Source organism: Octopus sinensis, linkage group LG6, assembly GCF_006345805.1.
Source record: "Octopus sinensis linkage group LG6, ASM634580v1, whole genome shotgun sequence".
Taxonomy (NCBI): domain Eukaryota; kingdom Metazoa; phylum Mollusca; class Cephalopoda; order Octopoda; family Octopodidae; genus Octopus; species Octopus sinensis.
The window spans coordinates 33,816,546-33,835,948 of NC_043002.1; the positions used below are offsets into that span (position 1 = coordinate 33,816,546).

The following is a 19,403-nucleotide window of genomic DNA, read 5'->3' on the forward strand; positions in this document are numbered from 1 at the left end:
AGCTATTCCGAACCAACGAGGGAGCCTCTGCGTAGTAACTCAATATGCAGGAAATAACAGTCAAATCTCCTTCAGACCATACCCTAGTCTTAAGAACAGAATGTATATGGTGAATAAATGGGCGATCTTTGTTTTCAGGAAGAAATATGCAACTATAGATAGATATAGCCTTAGATACACTATACGTCTTGAAAAAATAAATTTAAAAAATAGGAAGACAAAGACAGGACGGTCACAATTGGAACGTCTTTATAAGTATGCTCAGTGAGTGAGATTTCATTTTGTTTATTAAGGTTTGGAACGACTACATTTCACCCATCGACACTAAAGTATTGTAAATAAGCTTGGAAATGTCGATCTATCTTCATATAAACTTTTAAACCTACGCCCGAATACTACGCACACACAGACAGATAGGATAGATAGATATATAGATAGACAGACAAGCAGATAGATAGATAGATCGATCGATCGATAGATAGATAGATAGATAGATAGATAGATAGATAGATAGATAGATAGATAGATAGATAGATAGATAGATAGATAGATAGATAGATAGATAGATAGATAGATAGACCAGTCAGATGAAGGTGTTAAAATATTCATGAAATAAACCTGGTGTGCTTTATTCCTGTATCACTGCTACATGCTAAATACGTTTGTGTTGATCAGTTTCTTATTGTTACGGATTTAATCTGCAGTCTGGGGTTTGTTCATTAGCAAACGTTTGTCTTATTTAGGGTGAAAAGTATGGGTTTTCAACATGTGTGTATGTATATGTATGCATAAATACAGCCAGTCTATCTATCTATCTATATTCCTATACATCTATTGTTCTATCTCTCTCTCTCTCTATATATATATATATATAATCTATCGATCTATATATAGTCTATCTACCTATATAGAATCTATCTATTTACCTATCTGTCTATCTATCTATCTATCTATCTATCTATCTATCTATCTATCTATCTATCTATCTATCTATCTATCTATCTGTATGTCTATCTATCTATCTATCTATCTATCTATCTATCTATCTATCTATCTATCTATCTACCTATCTGTCTATCTATCTATCTGTCTATCTATCTATCTATCTGTCTATCTATACATACATATATGACACTGCACCATTATGTATCTTAAATAAAGAATCGCATCTACAGATTTATATACGACTAGTTTGTACATATGAGAGATGAATGAATTAGTCTATATCTATTGTTTATGAGAACAAAAATAATTTTCCTTCTCGCACGCTCTACTCTGTGTGTGCGTTTGTGTATATATATATGTGTGTGTGTGTGTATGTGCGTGCATATTTGAACACACCCGCACGTGTATACAAACACAGAGACAATGTAGACAAGGAACTATATATAAATATACATATTTGTGAAAGATCGCCTATTTGTCTACATTTATAAAAAATATAGCAAATCTATATAAAAACATTTGCGAATGTATTGAGAGTGTGATGGGCTTGGATGAAACTGCAATAGAAAATAGATGTATTTACCTTCATGGGTATCACAGATAGTTGTAGATATTTAGTGAAAAAGTCCTAGAGACTGCTACATGTTCTGTTTAGTAAACATCAACTGACCTACAACAATTAGAGTGCTTCACCCGGATATAGAACCACAGAAACAGGTCAGGTTGTCTCTAAAAGCACAACGTTTCCGCTGAAATATATAACATAGTTATGATATTGAATCTAATTTTAATTTTACATATTAATAAATGTTTTATAATTATAAACAAAATATTTTAATTTGAAAAAAAATTGTTAATTTTATATAAATACTTGATATTTATATTATTTATTAATTATAGTAATGTTTCGTTTCGTATTGCATTGCATTTTGTAATCACCTTTGTTTGTGTAGAGTGAACAGCAATATGGCGACTTCCAAGAGTGCCAACACTTACAACAGACAAAACTGGGAAGATTCGGTGAGATTATTTACATTTTGTAAATTTTTTTAATTTATAAATATGATGCATTTCTGCGAAAATATTTAATTAATCTGAAACAAATCTGCTTCTCTTTTGTTAAGTATGTCGACAAAAAACGTATAAAAGTTAGGGCTGTACTCCACGCAACTTTAAATTTTCTCACAGATCGGCTCACAACTCTAATTACTAAGTAGAGATAGAAACAGATTGTGGGATGATATTAATTACAGAGATGTGACCGATTTATTTGTGATCGATGCCGATCAGTATGATAAGAGTCGAATATTCACAGCTACATCTGCACGAATGTGACATGGATCCGTTTTCCCTTAATCTGCTGAGATTGGGAATCTGCCGAGTCCTGAAGAATTGCATATATCTACCGCAAATTTGCTTTGCCACTCAGATGTAACTATACGTTGCAAGTCTGGTACTTTTATGGGTAACGATGTGTATCCCTGTTGATCTTACAGATTAATTGTGGCACTTTACCAAAACACGCTGAGGTCTTCAGCATAACAAAGAACGCAGTGTTAAAACTTGGGAGTTTACCAGAATTCTGGAGCCAGTCGGCTTTGATCGCAGTGATAAGTACAAATTAGCTGGAATGATATGATTGCTTTGGAAACAAGGAAAGTGTTTGATCTGAGATGCAACAATCATAGAGACTCTTACTTGGTATCACGTGGTTGAATGTGCAACAGCCGCACTTTTGCATGCGGTAGAAAGGAAATCTAGACAATACTGTAATCTATTTGGACAGTATACATTTCAACTAGTGATTGTTTTGGGATCCTCTATTTCCAATATTGTTTTGGATTGGGATTTGAAGTTGTCAAAGTTGCTGAGCGAATACTTTAGGCCACATGTCTCTAACTGAATTTCGATTGCAATCCTGAGAGACGTTTGACAAGCGTAGTTTCTTGCACAGCTAAGCGAACATATTTAATTTGCAGGGAATTAATGTCTAATACATTTCAAAAAACTCCTGAGTGTGTTGTTTTCATGGCTCTATGCCAGCAAAATTCTTGTAGATAAATTAGAAATATAGTGTTTGATATTTTTCTTTGACTCTTGTTTCATGTGCCATCTGTAGAATTTGATGTATAGTTGGGATCAGCAAAAATGCACACTGGTTTACCATTGTGTTGGAGACTTTATGGAGATTGCCAAATAGTCTAGGACTTTCTTTCACTTTGTTATTTTAAACCAAAAGAGTACCTAATTTATAAGTTATGTGCTATAGATAAAAACAATAAAAATAAATAATGCAGCCTTCTGGCTTCCCAGACCCCAGTTGCACCGTCCAACCCATGCCAGCATGGAAAGCGGACGCTAAACGATGATGATGATGATGAAATAAATGAACTTCCAAACTATTGTTCAGTCACTCAACCTGACTGGATTGTAGTAACAGCCAGATTTCTCTCAAATCTCTTTTAAAAAAAGGACTGTGGATAAATGTAGTCCAATATACTTTAGGGTTTGAAAACGAGATGAGCTGTTCACCACAGGAATGCTATAGATTATAAATCTAATCCATTGGGATTGAGCTGGAGTTAAGCATCAGCTCCCTCATTTCTATACAATGGATATTTAACAAATCGGCAAAATTAAACCTAAAGGTTTTTTTTTTCTGGCATTATTACTGGTGTGCTGAAGGCTTGAAAAAATAAGTACCAGTTAAACACTGGGGTTGATTTAATCAACTTAGTCCTTCTTTGAACCTGCTGAATTTGTGTAAAAATTTGAAACTGTTATTGGTGGCAAGCTAGCAGTATTATTAGCATGCTGGGCAAAATGCTTAGTGACATTTCATTCAGCTTCATGTTCTGAGTTCAAATTCTGCCATGGTTGACTTTGCATTTAATCCTTTTGGGGTTAATAAAATAAGTACCAGTTAAGCACTGGGGTCGATATCCTCAACTTACACCTCCCCTTAAATTGTTGGCTTTGTGCCAAATTTGAAACCACTATTACTGTTGAGCTGGTAGAATCAGTGGCATGCTGGAAAAAAGATACTTAGTAGTATTTCTTCCAGATCTTTATATTTTGAATTCAAATTCTACCGAGGTTGACTTTGCCTTTCATCCTTTTGGGGGTTGAGGAAACAGTCAAATACTGGGATCGATTTAATCAACTTGCCCCTCATCTCAAAGTTGCTGGCCTTGTACAAAAATTTAAAACCATTATTATTGGATTAGTAGAAACAATAGCTTGTTAATCAAAATATCCTACAGAAATTAATAAAACTCTTATGTTCTGAGTTTAAATCCTGCCAGGTTAACTTTTTGCTATTTGTCCTTCAGGGATCAGTACAATAACGTACTAATTAAGAATTAATCAACTATAACATCCCCAAATTTGTGATACTATGTTAGAAATCAATATAGAATAGCTCACAGCATATACATATGAAGGTGCATGGCTTAGTGGTTAGGGTGCTACACCAACAATGATATAGCAATTGTGATTTTAATTCCTAGACCGAGTGGTGCCTTGTGTTCTTGAACAAAACACTTCACCTCATATTGCTCTGCGGTCACATCAACACCTGATGCATGGTACACTGTGCACCTGTTCAGACAACATTGATTTGATAGAGAGAGTGAGCTAATGTATGGCACAGACATTTCATCACTATAAACAAATCGCTTGTGCAGGTTGTTCAGCAAAAGCTGAATGCTCATACCTTGTCTCTAATAGGAGAGTTCATCATCATCATGTATATGTTTGCCTGTATATACATATATATATATATATATATATATATACACACACACACACACACACATATGGGCCCGTGCTGGTGGTATGTAAAAAGTACCCACTACACTCTCGGAGTGGTTGGCATTAGGAAGGGCATCCAGTTGTAGAAACTTTGCCAAATCAGATTGGAGCCTGGTGCAGCCTCCTGACTTGCCAGTCGTCAGTCAAACCGTCCTACCCATGCCAGCATAGAAAGTGAATGTTAAGTAATGATGATGAAAGAAGTCTGCTGTGTGTATATATATATATATATATATATATATATATATATATATATATGTATGTGTGTGTGTCTTTGTGTTTCCTTTTCTTGGCATTGTGCAATAGTTGTAAATGTGTTTTGTACAAGCATTGTCATTTGCTTCCCATCTTCTATGAACACATGTCTGGCCATGGGAAGGTATTACCTTGCTTGGAAACAGGTAATCAAATATAATTTGACTTAAAAAATTTTTTTTCATCAATTCAAGTAGATTTATGAAAATTTTTATTGACACTAAATTTTGAATATGATGATCATTTTCATCTAAAGATATTCTTTTTTCTTTTTTCCAGGAATTTCCAGTTCTCTGTCAAACATGTCTTGGAGACAATCCTTATATAAGAATGGTAAGGAAGCTAATTTATGACTATTAACAGTGAAATTTCTTCTGATATCTGTCAGTATATTTATTATGTGTGTTTTCTCTGTTTGAATCAGTTTACAGCTGTTGTTGTGTATTTCCTGGTTGGGTAGTGGATATACTACAGCATTCCAACAACAATCCTCCCACCTTTGTGTTTAAAGGATTGCATTGTCCAATATATCCTTTCTTTAAGATACTAAGGTATGACTTGAAGGAGATTTGGCTGCAACTTCTGAGATCAAGCAGTCAAGCAAAGGCTGAATTTTCAGCTTGTTTTGTTAGTTTTGTTATTGAGTAACCTTGGTCAATGTTATCTTCTTTTTAAAGATAATAGGAATATTTGGCTGCTGTATTAAGCAGATCAAGTGAACTTCTTGTTTCATCATGTTACACTATACCAATACATCATTGTTGGTTAGTCATCATACAAAACTGTACAAGTACATTTCCGTTGCACGTAATTATAAGACTGTTTTACGTAAGTCTATGACATAGACATCACCAATATCATAAAATGTGTACTATGGAACTCTTGTTAGTCATTACCTACTCAATCCACCTCTCTCCAACTCAAATGTATTGTAGGTCACTCCTAACCCTTATCCATCACTCACTATGTCCACACTCAACCCTACTCAGTTTCTAGAGTTGTCACTTATTCCTCCCTACCTTCCATACTTAACACCCCTCAATCCCTGTTATTCATTATATTTGCCATGAACTCATTCCCCCATCTCTCACTTCCCTATACACTCTTACAGCCTCTTTCCACCACACACTCTGTTTGTCTTCATTTATTTCTATTCACCTTGTACCTTGGAAGATCTATCCTGAAACTTCATCACCACTATTTTATCACTTTCCAGTTCCACCCTGGTCACTTTCACCCTCTTTTCTGAAATGTGAGTATTCATGTAGCTCCTCTGCAGCAAGAAACCTGTTCTGTTATGGCTCTTTCTCCCTTTATGGTCATCTCTGAGCATAAAAACATCTCCCTCTGTACTGTAGCCCCACTCAGTTGAAGGAGATCTTAGTCTTGCAAGCTGCATGGCAATCTCTCTAGTGCTGGTGCCATGCAAAATCACACCCAGAATATTCCTAATGAGGGTATCCAGCCATAGAAACCATGTCAAAGCAGACACTGGAGCATGATTCTGTGCTCCAGTGTCAGATTCTGTAAAACTGTCCCACCCACTCCTGCATGAAACATGGATGTTAAATGATGATGTTGATGATGACTGTGGTGCTTTGTTGTGTGATATACAGTATGCATTGTTTTTTGTATGATATAGCATAATGCTGTTATATGACATTGTAGCACACTTGTTGTGGATCTTTTCGGTTTGAACGGCAGTTTTTTCTAGCGCTGTCATATGAAATTGTCACCCATAATTATGACCCTAGAATCGATCTATTGCATTTCAATCTCTTTTAGGGTTAGGGTTAGGGGTGGAGGAAGGGTATCTTTTTTTCTTCACAAAAATTTAAATAAACCCAATCTGTTTCTTAAACGAGGGACATATTCATATGGCACAGAATGCTTTTTAACTCAATAGACGTCACTGATTGGTTGAAATTGCAGAAATTGAAGAAAAAAACAACAAATATCTTACAAACTATAGAATTTTCTCGATAAAGCCAAGAGAAAAAGATGTTTTATAAACACATTCTACCAGTATACGAAATTTAAAATTTTTTAGTTACCTAGAAATTATGTTAAAAACTGCCGTTCAAACCGAAAAGATCCCTTGTTGTTTACTGTAGATTATGTTGTTCAAGTTCAGGACCAATAGACCTATGATCAAATGGTGTTTTGACTGTGTCCATTTGACCTTCCTGTCTTAGGTTCAGTGTGTCTATGACAATATTATCTAATGTGTACTTCTCTACTGTAGCTTCAGATTAGTTCTGATCCAACAGATCTAGGACCAAAGATGTTCCAAGTATGGAGTCTTCTTTGAATTTAGATATGGTGTATCTAGGACTGTATTATCCAATAGGTTCTACCTTGGGAAATTTTGGCTGCTTTGGAAACTCCTTTGTTGGTTCATATAATATAGCTTTGAATAGTTTGTCCCAAAGAATCAGGTTTGTTGTTCTAAATGTCTGTTCTCCTTATTTTCCTCTTATTCAGATGAAAGAAAAATATGGCAAGGAATGCAAGATATGTGCACGACCTTTTACCGTGTTTCGATGGTGTCCTGGTGCCCGAATGAGGTTCAAGAAAACTGAAGTGTGTCAGACTTGTTCCAAGTTGAAGAATATTTGCCAGACATGTCTCTTGGATTTGGATTACGGTTGGTTTTGTTTTCACCTGTACATTATTTTTTTCTTTGCGTGTGTGAGAGTGACTGAGATTTGGGATGAATGTAAAGAAAGCTTTCTATAGTAAAGCATTTACAGTTCCATCAAATGTTATTCAGCAGATATGAAGAAAAACTGCCTTGAATACAAATATTGTAGAGTAAAAAAGCCAACTTTATTGTCCTTGGGATAGTTCATGTCATAAATACTAGGAAAGATTTTATATATTTATATTTTGGTCCAATTTTTGGCTTTCTACTATTGCACCACTCCAACATCATTCTACATTGACTTCACCCCTCTGTTGCTGGCCACTACAGATGTTTCCTTCATAGACTTACTGTAACTTATCTTCACCAGCAACAAAGCCAGCTCTGTGGCTACACTTGTCATTTTGCTGTGTCTCCTGGGTTTCTTTCCATGTCCTGTTAACCTACATGAAAGTCAAGCAAAATGTCAATTGTATTAGTTGATGTATTCAGAAATGATAACTGCATTGGTATGGATGTGATGTGACTGGATGATGCGCTGTTAGTTGAGGGAGACTTTAGAAGTAGTGGTGAGGTCAGATCAGATGATGCTGCGCCCCATAGAAGACTTGACAAAGGCATGTGTGTATATGTGATGAAGACAACCTGGAAAAAGCAGGGTTCAGTGCCTTCTCAGGGACACAACACAATGTTTGTAGTAAGATCAGTTTTAATTTCATAACCAAACATAAAATGCAGTTTTGGGATGTGAATATATAATATGATACATGTTTATATGTTGTATGGCATCTGTAGAGTTAGTAAATATATAGTAAATAAATAAAACCAAAGTACTTTATTTTGATGATGCATATGTCAATGTGTGCAAATGTTAATATGGTATATATGTGTGTGTATATGTGGTATGACATCTGTATTCAATAAAACCAAAATTCACTATTGTGACACATACTATGTTTTATGTGTTTGTAGGTCTCCCTGTGCAAGTCCGAGATGCTGCTCTTAAACTACAAGATAACATTCCTAAGTCAGATGTCAATAAAGAATACTATACTCAGAATATTGAAAGAGAGGTAAGTCATTCATTATTGGTATTGTAGTAAGGTTGGTGGCATAAAAGATGTGCTAGACTACAATACTTTGTAGTATTTAGTTATGTTTCCTATATTCTGTGTTCAAATTCTATCAGGGGATTGACTTTTTGTTTAATCCTCTCTTAGTGGGACACACTTAAACCTTATCTATCCATTTTCTTGAAATTTATCCCCTTGTTCCTATGCTAAAAATCATCATCATTACTGATGATAAAGTTAGTTTAAGTTTTTTTTTTGTGGTTTAGTCAGCAGAAGAAAGGCAGTGGTGTCTATAAATTAAAAAGGTTTCAATTTGGAGAGGGGACCTGTACCTGTGGCCCTCTGAGCCTTGTGAGGTAAAAGGAGGAAGAAATGACATTAGGCTTATTCTCAGACTAGGAACTTGGTTAAGATGTTTACAAAAGAATAGGCTCTGTTAAAGTTGTCTAGGATCAACTTGTGGTGTTGAACCAAGAGAGGGATGAAGTTTATCATTGAATCTCTACAACAGTGGATTCTGCTTAAAGTTTCAAAGAGTCAGTTTGGTGATGTTGATGGCAGCAGCAGCGAACCTTGAGAAGGATTAAGTTTACCTCATGAACAGGTAAAATCAATCTGACATGTTTCTTCAGTGTATCCACTTCCACACACCCAATTTTACTCATGAGACTTGCAATGATCTGATGCTATTGTAGGAGAGAAAATACTTACCCAGTGTACCTTGCACTGTGATTGAAACAAGAAGTGTTACTGAAAAAGGAATCTCTTGTACATGGGGCTACAAAAGCTGTTTTATCTCCACATATAATACTGCAATAGTTGCCATGAGAAAAATTCTCATATTGGTATTCAGTTCCTGTTTACATCACTAACAGGGAAGGTAATTTATCCCCCCTCTAGCAGTATAAACAAGAGTGCTTATATGCACCAAAAGCCAGTATGAGTTTCTCTCATTGTAACTGTCACAATATTATGTGTTCTAACACAGTATCCACTTTTAAGCAGGGTTAAATATTAATTATTATACTAAGTAAAACATCTGCTTCAAACTCTTCACAGTTTATGCTAATGCCAAGAACCATGGCTATTTCTGCTTCTCAATCATCTCAAATTTTTTTCCTACACACACTAACATGTAATATACTGCCAATGTTGATGATAATGATGATGATGATATTTTGTGTTGTATGTAATATTTTGCAGATCAATAACAGCGATGGCACCACAGCAGCAGGTGCTTTAGCCAAAGCTACAGCTCCAAGTGACATGTTACTGAAATTGGCAAGGACAGCGCCTTATTATAAACGCAACAGGCCACACATATGTTCTTTCTGGGTTAAAGGAGAGTGTAAACGTGGAGAAGAGTGTCCTTACAGGTAACTATATCTCTATTATTATTCTTCTAGTTGGTCAATTGATGCCTCTCACTTGCAATATCTCTGTATTGTCATTGGACAACACTAAAGGGTCTTCTCGACACTACGTTTTCTCCATTTGTTCTGCAGCTACTTTAGAGAGTTTATTGGGTGCATTATGTTGTAGTACCAGAATTAGCGGGGTTGCTTTGTACTATGCAAGACAAAAAATGATTTGCTTTGTTTAATGTCATCATCATTTGTTCTAGGCAATGTGATCAATAGAATAGGTAGAATAGATGATTGCTGAATATAAGTTAGAGTAACATGGAAGAAAGGGGCCTGAAAATGAAGAGGTAAACAAAGTGGTTGCAATGATAGTAAGGAAGAGAAAACGAAATGAACTAGAGTGAAATGGAGAAAGGTGCATGAGTGTAAAGGAGAAAAACTGTGGTAGTATTGAAGAAAATGGAATGATAGCAGAGAGTAATGAGAGACTAAGACAGAGAGAGAGATATAGTGATGAAAATGGTTGAGATTTAAAGGTATGATGGATGTCAATTGTGAATTAAGGGAGAGGGAGGCTGGAAAGTAGAGGGTTGATGTTTGCTGATGAGGGTGAGTACAAGTGACAGGATAGTCATGATAAAAGAGTAATGTCAATTAGGGAAGGTACTGGATGGTAACGGGCATTATGTAATCCCTTGTTGCTCAGAGCGGCAGAGGTACAGATAATGGTGATGGAGATTGTATGCGAACAAATCTGCAGTTCTCCATCATTACTCTGGTAGCATAGTGTTGTGAACAGGTGAGGGGTCAAAAGATAAAAGAGTATCCAAGAAGTGAAAGGGATAGCAAGTGGAAACTTAGCTGGTACAAAATGGGCAAACGCCTTTCACCATGCTTGCATAAGTGGTCAGGTCTTCTTCAGCTCAACATGTTGCCAGTTGTCACTGTCCTTCATCACTTCATCCAAAATCCTTCTTGGTTTTCCTCTGTCACAAGTTTCGTTCCCTTTGAGATAGTGACACTTTTTCATACAGTTGCCATCCTCAGTAAGCAGCATGTGTCCACACCAGTGCAGTCTTCTCCCTTACATATTACGTCTGATTTCTCATATTCAGTTTTTCTCTCAGTTTGTCCACTGCTATTCACATGCATTCACATAACACATTCAGAGGAAGAAGCTTGCTACATTTTTCCCTAGTTTTCATAAAACGCTCTGCATTCACTATTATGCAGCATCACATAATGCATCCCTATATTCTACACACAACATACTATAGTCTACATACAATGCATCTATATATACACTGTATCCTACACTCACACACATCTGTGTTGACTATATGCTATACACTGTCTTACATGCAACTCATCTTTGTATACACCACCTGCACATCACTACCTATGTGTATTTATATTCTACTCATAACACACCTCTATATACAATATATTATACACACAGCTCATTTATGTATATACTATATTCAACACACAATACACTTATATATAAATGATACTCTGCACACAACACACCCATCTATATGCTATATTCTACATGCAACATTTATATGTCCACTATATCAGGTACATAACACATTTGCATATACACTATACCATCATGTAATACCTGTACACAACACACCTGTTTATACACCATACAAGGGATACACCTGTGTATACACTATACCCTGCATGCAACACACCTGGGTGTATGCTATACACTACACAACAGTTGTGGATACATTATATTTTATACTCCTGTCTGTGCATTACATCACTCACCTGTGTATACAAGTCCTCAATCAATAAAAGTTCAATGGTTCTTCAGCTGATCACAACATTATGTATTGAAATTGGTTGAATAATTTGTTTTCTTCTATCCATTTGTAGACATGAAAAGCCCACTGATCCCAATGATCCACTGGCTGATCAAAACATTAAAGACAGATACTATGGCCTTAATGATCCTGTAGCTGATAAGCTGATCAAGAGGTATGCAACCATGCCCAAACTGGAGCCACCTGAAGATAAAACTATCACAACATTATATGTTGGAAACCTTGGTGTCCGTATTGCAGAAAAAGAACTGAGGTAAGTCTCTTTTCATCATCATCGTCATTGTCATCGTTGTTTAACGTCCGTTTTCCATGTTAGCATGGGTTGGGCGGTTTGACTGGGATCTGGGAAGCCAGGAGGCTGCACCAGGCTCCAGTCTGATCTGGCAGTGTTTCTACAGCTGGATGCTCTTTCTTACGCCAACCACTCCAAGAGTGTAGTGGGTGCTTTTTACGTACCACTGGCACAGGGGCCAGAGCTGGCTGGCAACGGCCGCAATCGGTTGGTGCTTTTTATGTGCCACCAGCATGGAAGCCAGTCAAGGCAATCAAGTCAAGCCGTTAAATCTTATCTTCATTTTCCTATTGTTTGACACAATTTTTGTAAGGTTTTTCATAAAGTGCATGAGTTACTGGTGCTAGTATCTGCAGACAGACAGGCATACTGTAATAGACGTTCTGTGTATGATGAAGTTATACAATTGTATCAGACCCAGAGATTTTTCCACCTAGTCCTACTCACATGTAACCTGTCTGATGCCCACGAAATACACTTAAACCTTCACTTCCTAATGACCAACAGTTTCCCTACAGACGTCAACCCAAAGATATTCCTACTAAACACCAACTACATTAATCCCTCATCTACACATGTATATGCTTCTATATCTGAGTATATACATACGCATTACAGATGCAGGAGTAGCTGTGCAGTTATGAAATATTGGTGCATCTATGGCTGTGTTCCTACAGATTTTGCTTTGCACCCATGTATTTCCAGGTTCAGTCCTGCTATGTGACACCTTGTCGAATGGCGACAGGAGGAGTGTTTGGCTCTAGACAATTTACATCTAAACTATGTCAGCATGGAATAACAGGTGTAAAACCAATCGATTCTCTACATCAATATATATATATTCTAAATATGTACACGTCTATATTATAAATCTCTATTTTGGTTGGTTTTTCAGCCTATCCTTGATTGTTTTATGTTTTCCTTATCCAGGGACCATTTCTATCAGTTTGGAGAAATCCGTTCTATCAACGTGGTCAGTAAGCAACACTGTGCATTTGTTCAGTTTACAAGCCGTTCTGCTGCAGAATTGGCTGCAGAACGTTCATTCAATAAACTCATCATCCTTGGCCGACGTTTGAACATTAAATGGGGAAGATCTCAGGCTCAACAGACTTTAATGAAGAAGGAAGATATAGAAAATGAGAATCTTCTGGAACCTGTACCCGGTTTACCTGGGGTGAGTTTATAATTTTGCTGCATTTTTGTTGTGGTATAGAATACTTGATTACTTTAATTCATAGTGTTATAAATTGAAGAAGTAGAAGTTGTGACAGTCATCTCACATCTAAGATAATGTCGTTTTCATTCTATATTCATGTCAGTCTCAGTAGTTTTACCTTTGGGGAAGTTGACGCTAACTTGCAGAGTTATCTCCCTTATCATATTACAGGTTGTCATTTCGAAAGCTATGGTGTAAGTTTTAGCAGTAAGATCGGATCTTTTCGGTTTGAAGGGCAGTTTTTTCTAGCGGTGTCATATGAAATTGTCACCCATAATTATAACCCTAGTATCGATCTATTGCATTTTAGGGTTAGGGTTAGGGGGAAGGGTATCTTTTTTTCTTCAGAAATGTAAATAAACCCAATCTGTTTCTTAAACGAGGGACATATTCATACGGCACAGAATGTTTTCACCCCAATAGAAGTCATTGATTGGTTGAAATTGCAGAAATTGAAGAAAAAAAACAACAAATATCTTACAAACTATAGAATTTTCTCAATAAAGCCAAGAGAAAAAGATGTTTTATAAACATATTCTACTAGTATACGAAATTTTAAGTGTTTAGTTACGTGGAAATTATTTTTAAAAACTGCCGTTCAAACCGAAAAGATCCATAAGATCTGGACTTATAACCATGTAGTAGATGGTTAACTACCTTAACTTGACAACCATTTAACCATATATGTTTTATTAAAAAAATCTGATAATGTACGAAATAATTATCACTAGAATAGTGGCTGAGCATTTTTGGACTACAGAATATATTGTGTGAAAAATCTGTAAATTGTTTTAAGTTTTCCTGAGATCAATTATAATTAACCTTTTTAAGTCCTGATTACATTACTTCAATGTTAAAAATAACTGGGAACTGTTTAATGATTTATCACTTGCTGATAATGATGATCATGGTTATATAAATATCTTCTGTTACAATAGCTGTTCTGATGTCTTTAGCAGAACCTTCTCTATTTCAAGCATTTGAGCTATATTTCTGGTGTGAGGATGACTTTCTCTGTCACCTACCAATCTTGGAAACCCTGATAAAATGTCTTGGCACTAATCTTCCCCACTCTGATTAAATCATGTTATAAAACAAAACTAGTAATAGTAGTACTACTGCTAATTTAAAGGAATTAACCTTTATTGTTGTTATTACAGATTTAATATCTATTGTTTCTTACTGACATTATTCTGTCATATAGCTTAACAAATTTGGTGCCATCTTAAATCTATAACTTACTTGAGTGAATTTAAACTGTATTTGTATTGTACTGTGAATGATGTATATTTGTGTGTTTGTGGTTAGATGTAGTTACCATGACTCTGTGCAATATTCTAAATGTTCTAAATGTCATTTTATATCTTTCCAGCATTACCATTGCCACCTGAAGAACTGACCAACAACTATTTTAATCTTGGCCAGCCACCACCACTGGTACCTCCACCACCACCACAAGGTGTACCTCCCCGTATTCCACCCCCAATGGCACCACCGTTTAACAATATGCCTCGAGGTCCACCTCCTCCACCACCAGGTATGAAGTTGCTCTGCCTTAGATTGTTGTCAATCCTTGCTTTTATTAATCCATTTGGTTTGTGACAGCCCTCACGTATTTCTTCTGTGCTGCAGAACCACCCCACCCTCTTTCATTAGTATTAAAATAGCTATGTGATTGTCCTTTTGTATATAGTCTAACAAGTGTAAAATGATCTATGCATGATTGCTGTCTGTACTGCAGTAACATCAGTAACATTTGTGCATAGATACTGCTGCTAATGTTATAAATTGACCAGATACAACAGTAAGGAGGACTCCATATTTGTCATCATCTCTCTGGTATAGAATATGGTGATAGTTTCTTGTACAAATAACTCTTGATGAATTACTGAATCAATTAAAATTGTTATAAACCCTAAATGAATATTTATAACTGCAAATAAAAAAAGTCTAATCTTAAATTCCATTGTAGGTTCCCAATGTCACTCCTCTTTTTTTATATTGCTTTCAAATTTTGTAACAAAGCTAGCAGTTTCAGGGGCTGGTGTAAGTTGATTACATTGACCCCAGTACTCAAATGGTATTTAATTTTTCGATCCTGAAAGGATGAAAGGTATAGTCAATCTTGGCAAAATTTGAACTCAGAACCTAAAGACAGATGAAATGTCGTTAAACATTTTGCCCAACATGCTAATGTTTCAGCCAGCTTGTCACCTCACTCCTCTTTTTTTTATATTAATATTAACCCTTCAGCATACAGATTACTCTGTCAAATGTGATGCTTATTTATTCACATTGTTTTGAATTAATCAGGGATTACCTTGTAACTTTGATTTTACAATTATGTGATTATATATTTTTAAAACGACATTATAGGATAGTTGTAACAGGCCAGGTTCACACAGTTTGTAGAATATTTGGGCCGGTTTAAGTGCTAAAAGGTTAACTATGAACTCAGTTCATATTTGATACTAATATAAAATCCAAGTTTTATCTGAAACAAATTCTTGCTATCATGATAAATATTTTTGGATTTGTGTCCCATATTGATAAATATTATGTTAGTGTTTTTCACTAAACAGCTTTAAGCATCAGTTAATTAATAATGCACTTTTATTAAACTTTGAGAAAACAATTTAACAAAGATAATTGTTGACATTAAAATATACAACTAAAAATTTGTCATTACTGAGTAGTTTAGTAATGAACTCTTTAGTTTATAGATTACTCCCACATTTAAAAAAATTAAACATGCATCATCATGTAGCTCTGAAATTTCAGTGATGTGAATGTTTATTTTTAAGATGTCATTGTAGAGTAGGTGTGTGAGGCTAGATCTGGCTGGTTTGAGGATAAAACAAGTAGGATATTTGGGTCAAATATAGCTGGTTTAAATGTTAAAGGGTGAAGTGGTTGCTAAGACCAATTTACACTTGTTTAGCACTTAACACTACCAAAACTGTAATTGACCAGATTCCACTTTGGTAAGGTGTTTACCATGGACAGAATGGTTACACCTGGAAAACTAAATAAATGTTATGAATCAAATAATTACACCCATATTTTGATGACTATTTAGTGGTATACAATTGTTTGCTTTTGTATAACATGATTTGAACATATTTTCTGAATCTTGGTTCACATCTTGCTGGTCTACCTTTCAAGTCTTCATTCTTATTTATCATATCTATTGACCAATATGGAATATGTTTGATTTTCCTTTCTGTTTCTTCTTGGTCCACCTGTCATAGCTCTCTAAGTACCCTCTACATTTTCCACGTACAAGGCACTCAATCACAAAAGAAATTTTGTACTGGAGTCGCAATAGAAAGCCATCAAACTATACTGTCTTGAGTGTGAATGATGAGGGAGAAAATCTCTCCAATGCTGGTACCATACAAATGTGCCCAGTACAACATTATAAAGTGGTTGGCAAATGGGCAGAGAATGTATAGGGTTCTCTTATTCAATCCCTCTAATGTTGGTACCATGAAAAGGTGGCACCTAGTACTCTCTGTAAAATGGTTGGCAATTGGAACAGCATCCAACATCCAGCTGATGAAACCAAACCAACCAATGAAACTAACTTAGTCCATAATGATCTAACCCATGCCAGCATAGAAAGTGGATATAAAATTCTGATATTTACCTAATCAGATTCTACAGGTGTTATTTCTTTTGCAATTTAACTCATTATATCTTTTCTGACAGCTGTTTTGATCACCTGTAAAACATAACAACCTAACGTCACCATGATTAAATTCAATTCTCTTCCATTTCCCATTTGCAGGTGTCAGACTACCCCCACCACCACCTGGAATACTACCTGTGCGGCCACCGCCACTGATCCCACCTCGAACTACTCAGCTCAACTCTGTCCACTATCCATCACAAGACCCGACACGTATGGGAGCAGTAACTGTCACCAACCAGAAGACCTAGGATCCAATACCATCATCAGTCAAACTTGTGAACCACACAAATATGACACAACAAAAGAGAATATATATATATATATATATATATATGTACACACACACACATATATATATCATCATAATGATAGTGATGATAATTTGTGTATGTATATATACATATATTTATATGTGTGTGTGTGTGTGCATGTGTATGCAGACATACATATGTTTATGTACACATATATGTATGTACATATATATGTACATACACATGTGTATAATGTGAGTGTATATGTATATATATATATATGTATGTTTGTGTGTGTATATATATATATATATATGCACACACACTTATGTGTGTGTGTGTTTGCACCATATATTATGTAATATAAGATTCACCATGAATTCGAGGAAGTCAGAAGTCATGTTCTACAGTGACTAAAATTTTATGATATTAAAAACCAACACAACTCAATCAAAAGTTGAAATCAAACTGTATAAAATACTTTTCATTCTTTTTTTTTTAAAAAAAGTTTCAAAAGTTATCTTGTTTTTAAATGTACATATGTGAGTATATGTAATATATATATGTATATGTAAGTGTGTGTATATATATATATATATAAATATATATATATATACACACACACACACACTATGTAGATATATACACATAAATACATATGGACGCACATTTTATATATATATATATTTATATGTGCTTGTACACACACATAAATGTATGTATATATGTAAGATTAAAGATTAGTTTGAAGCGACGGAGGTACCAGTGTTAGATTAATTATATTCATTTGTATATGTAAGTGTGTGTATGTGTATATGTATATATATATATATATATATATTCGGTTAGGTAATTGAGATTACCTTGGACATATATATATATATATAATATATATATATATATACACACACACACACACACACTATGTAGATATATACACATAAATACATATGGATGCACATTTTATATATATATATATATTTATATGTGCTTATACACACATAAATGTATGTATATATATATGTAAGATTAAAAATTAGTTTGAAGTCATGGAGGTACCATTTGTTAGATTAATTATATACATTTGTATACAAGTAAAAACAATCTTTATATTTTCCCAAGGATATGAAATGAAATGCTTCTTAACTTTTGTTTAGTGCTTGAGTATTAATCTTTGTGTCTTTGCTAAAGTGCACAAGAGCGTTTTCTTTTATAAGGGAAAGCAGGCTCACTTTAATTCTGTGAGATTTTTACTAAGGAGGGCAAAAACTGAATATTGTGAAACAGTCATGTGATATGTTTGAATTATTATCTGTTTACTGTTTTCCCTCTGATGTCTGCATGAATCAGTCATGTGATCAGAGGATTGGTGTCACTTGCAGGTCAGTGAAGTCATGTGACATATAAAAGTTTTTTCTGAGCTGAACCTAGTAAAGGTACTAATGTATATGTGTATGAACTTCTATACACATCTACATACACACACCTGGACATGTTCATGTACACATGCACACATATACATAGAGACAAAAGGTCCTCAGTAGAATAAAATAATAGTAAAAATGATGGTAAAAAAAGATGAGTTGGTGAAAATAAATTCCTATTTTCTTCAATTCTCATGTAGAAGAAATACTTAAAACCAGTATTTTCATTTCATAGAAAATTTCAATGATAAATTTTTCAACTTGGACATGTAATTGTCCATGTTTTAAGTGGGTTGTTTCAAATTGTTTTTTATAAAATGTCTTTTGATTTCTAAATGATATATTAGATCATCGCATAAGTATTTGTAGAAAGGAAAAATCTTGAATTTGGTGTTCCCGCAAATTTCTAAATGTTTGCTTAGATCAGTTGTTCTCAACTGGGAGGGGCAGGGATATAAGATTTTATGTGCAATAAACTGGTGTGCCTCGACTGACTCCTGTACTGGTAGCACATAAAATGCACCATCTGAACGTGGCCGATGCTAGTGCTGCCTTGACTGGCCCCCGTGCTGGTGGCATGTAAAAAGCACCATC

At 35.1% G+C, this 19,403-nt stretch overlaps 2 protein-coding genes across 2 annotated transcripts in view; one reads left to right on the forward strand and one right to left on the reverse strand.

Annotated features, from left to right (window-relative positions):
- Nucleotides 1-1,682, reverse strand: part of LOC115212797 (WD repeat domain phosphoinositide-interacting protein 4) — a 34,326-nt gene extending 32,644 nt beyond the window's left edge. Inside the window, exon 1 of the mRNA XM_029781498.2 lies at nt 1,529-1,682. The gene's annotated coding sequence lies outside the window, so the exon portion shown is untranslated. The remainder of the gene's footprint in view (nt 1-1,528) is intronic.
- A 201-nt stretch (nt 1,683-1,883) lies between these two features.
- LOC115213012 (pre-mRNA-splicing factor RBM22) lies at nt 1,884-17,510 on the forward strand. The gene is made up of 9 exons (XM_029781909.2): nt 1,884-1,965; nt 5,293-5,346; nt 7,498-7,660; nt 8,630-8,730; nt 9,934-10,106; nt 11,982-12,182; nt 13,152-13,402; nt 14,813-14,977; nt 17,231-17,510. Exons 1-9 carry the CDS (start codon nt 1,912-1,914, stop codon nt 17,380-17,382), a joined length of 1,314 nt encoding a protein of 437 aa, XP_029637769.1. The 5' UTR covers nt 1,884-1,911; the 3' UTR covers nt 17,383-17,510.
- The last annotated feature ends 1,893 nt before the right edge of the window (nt 17,511-19,403 follow it).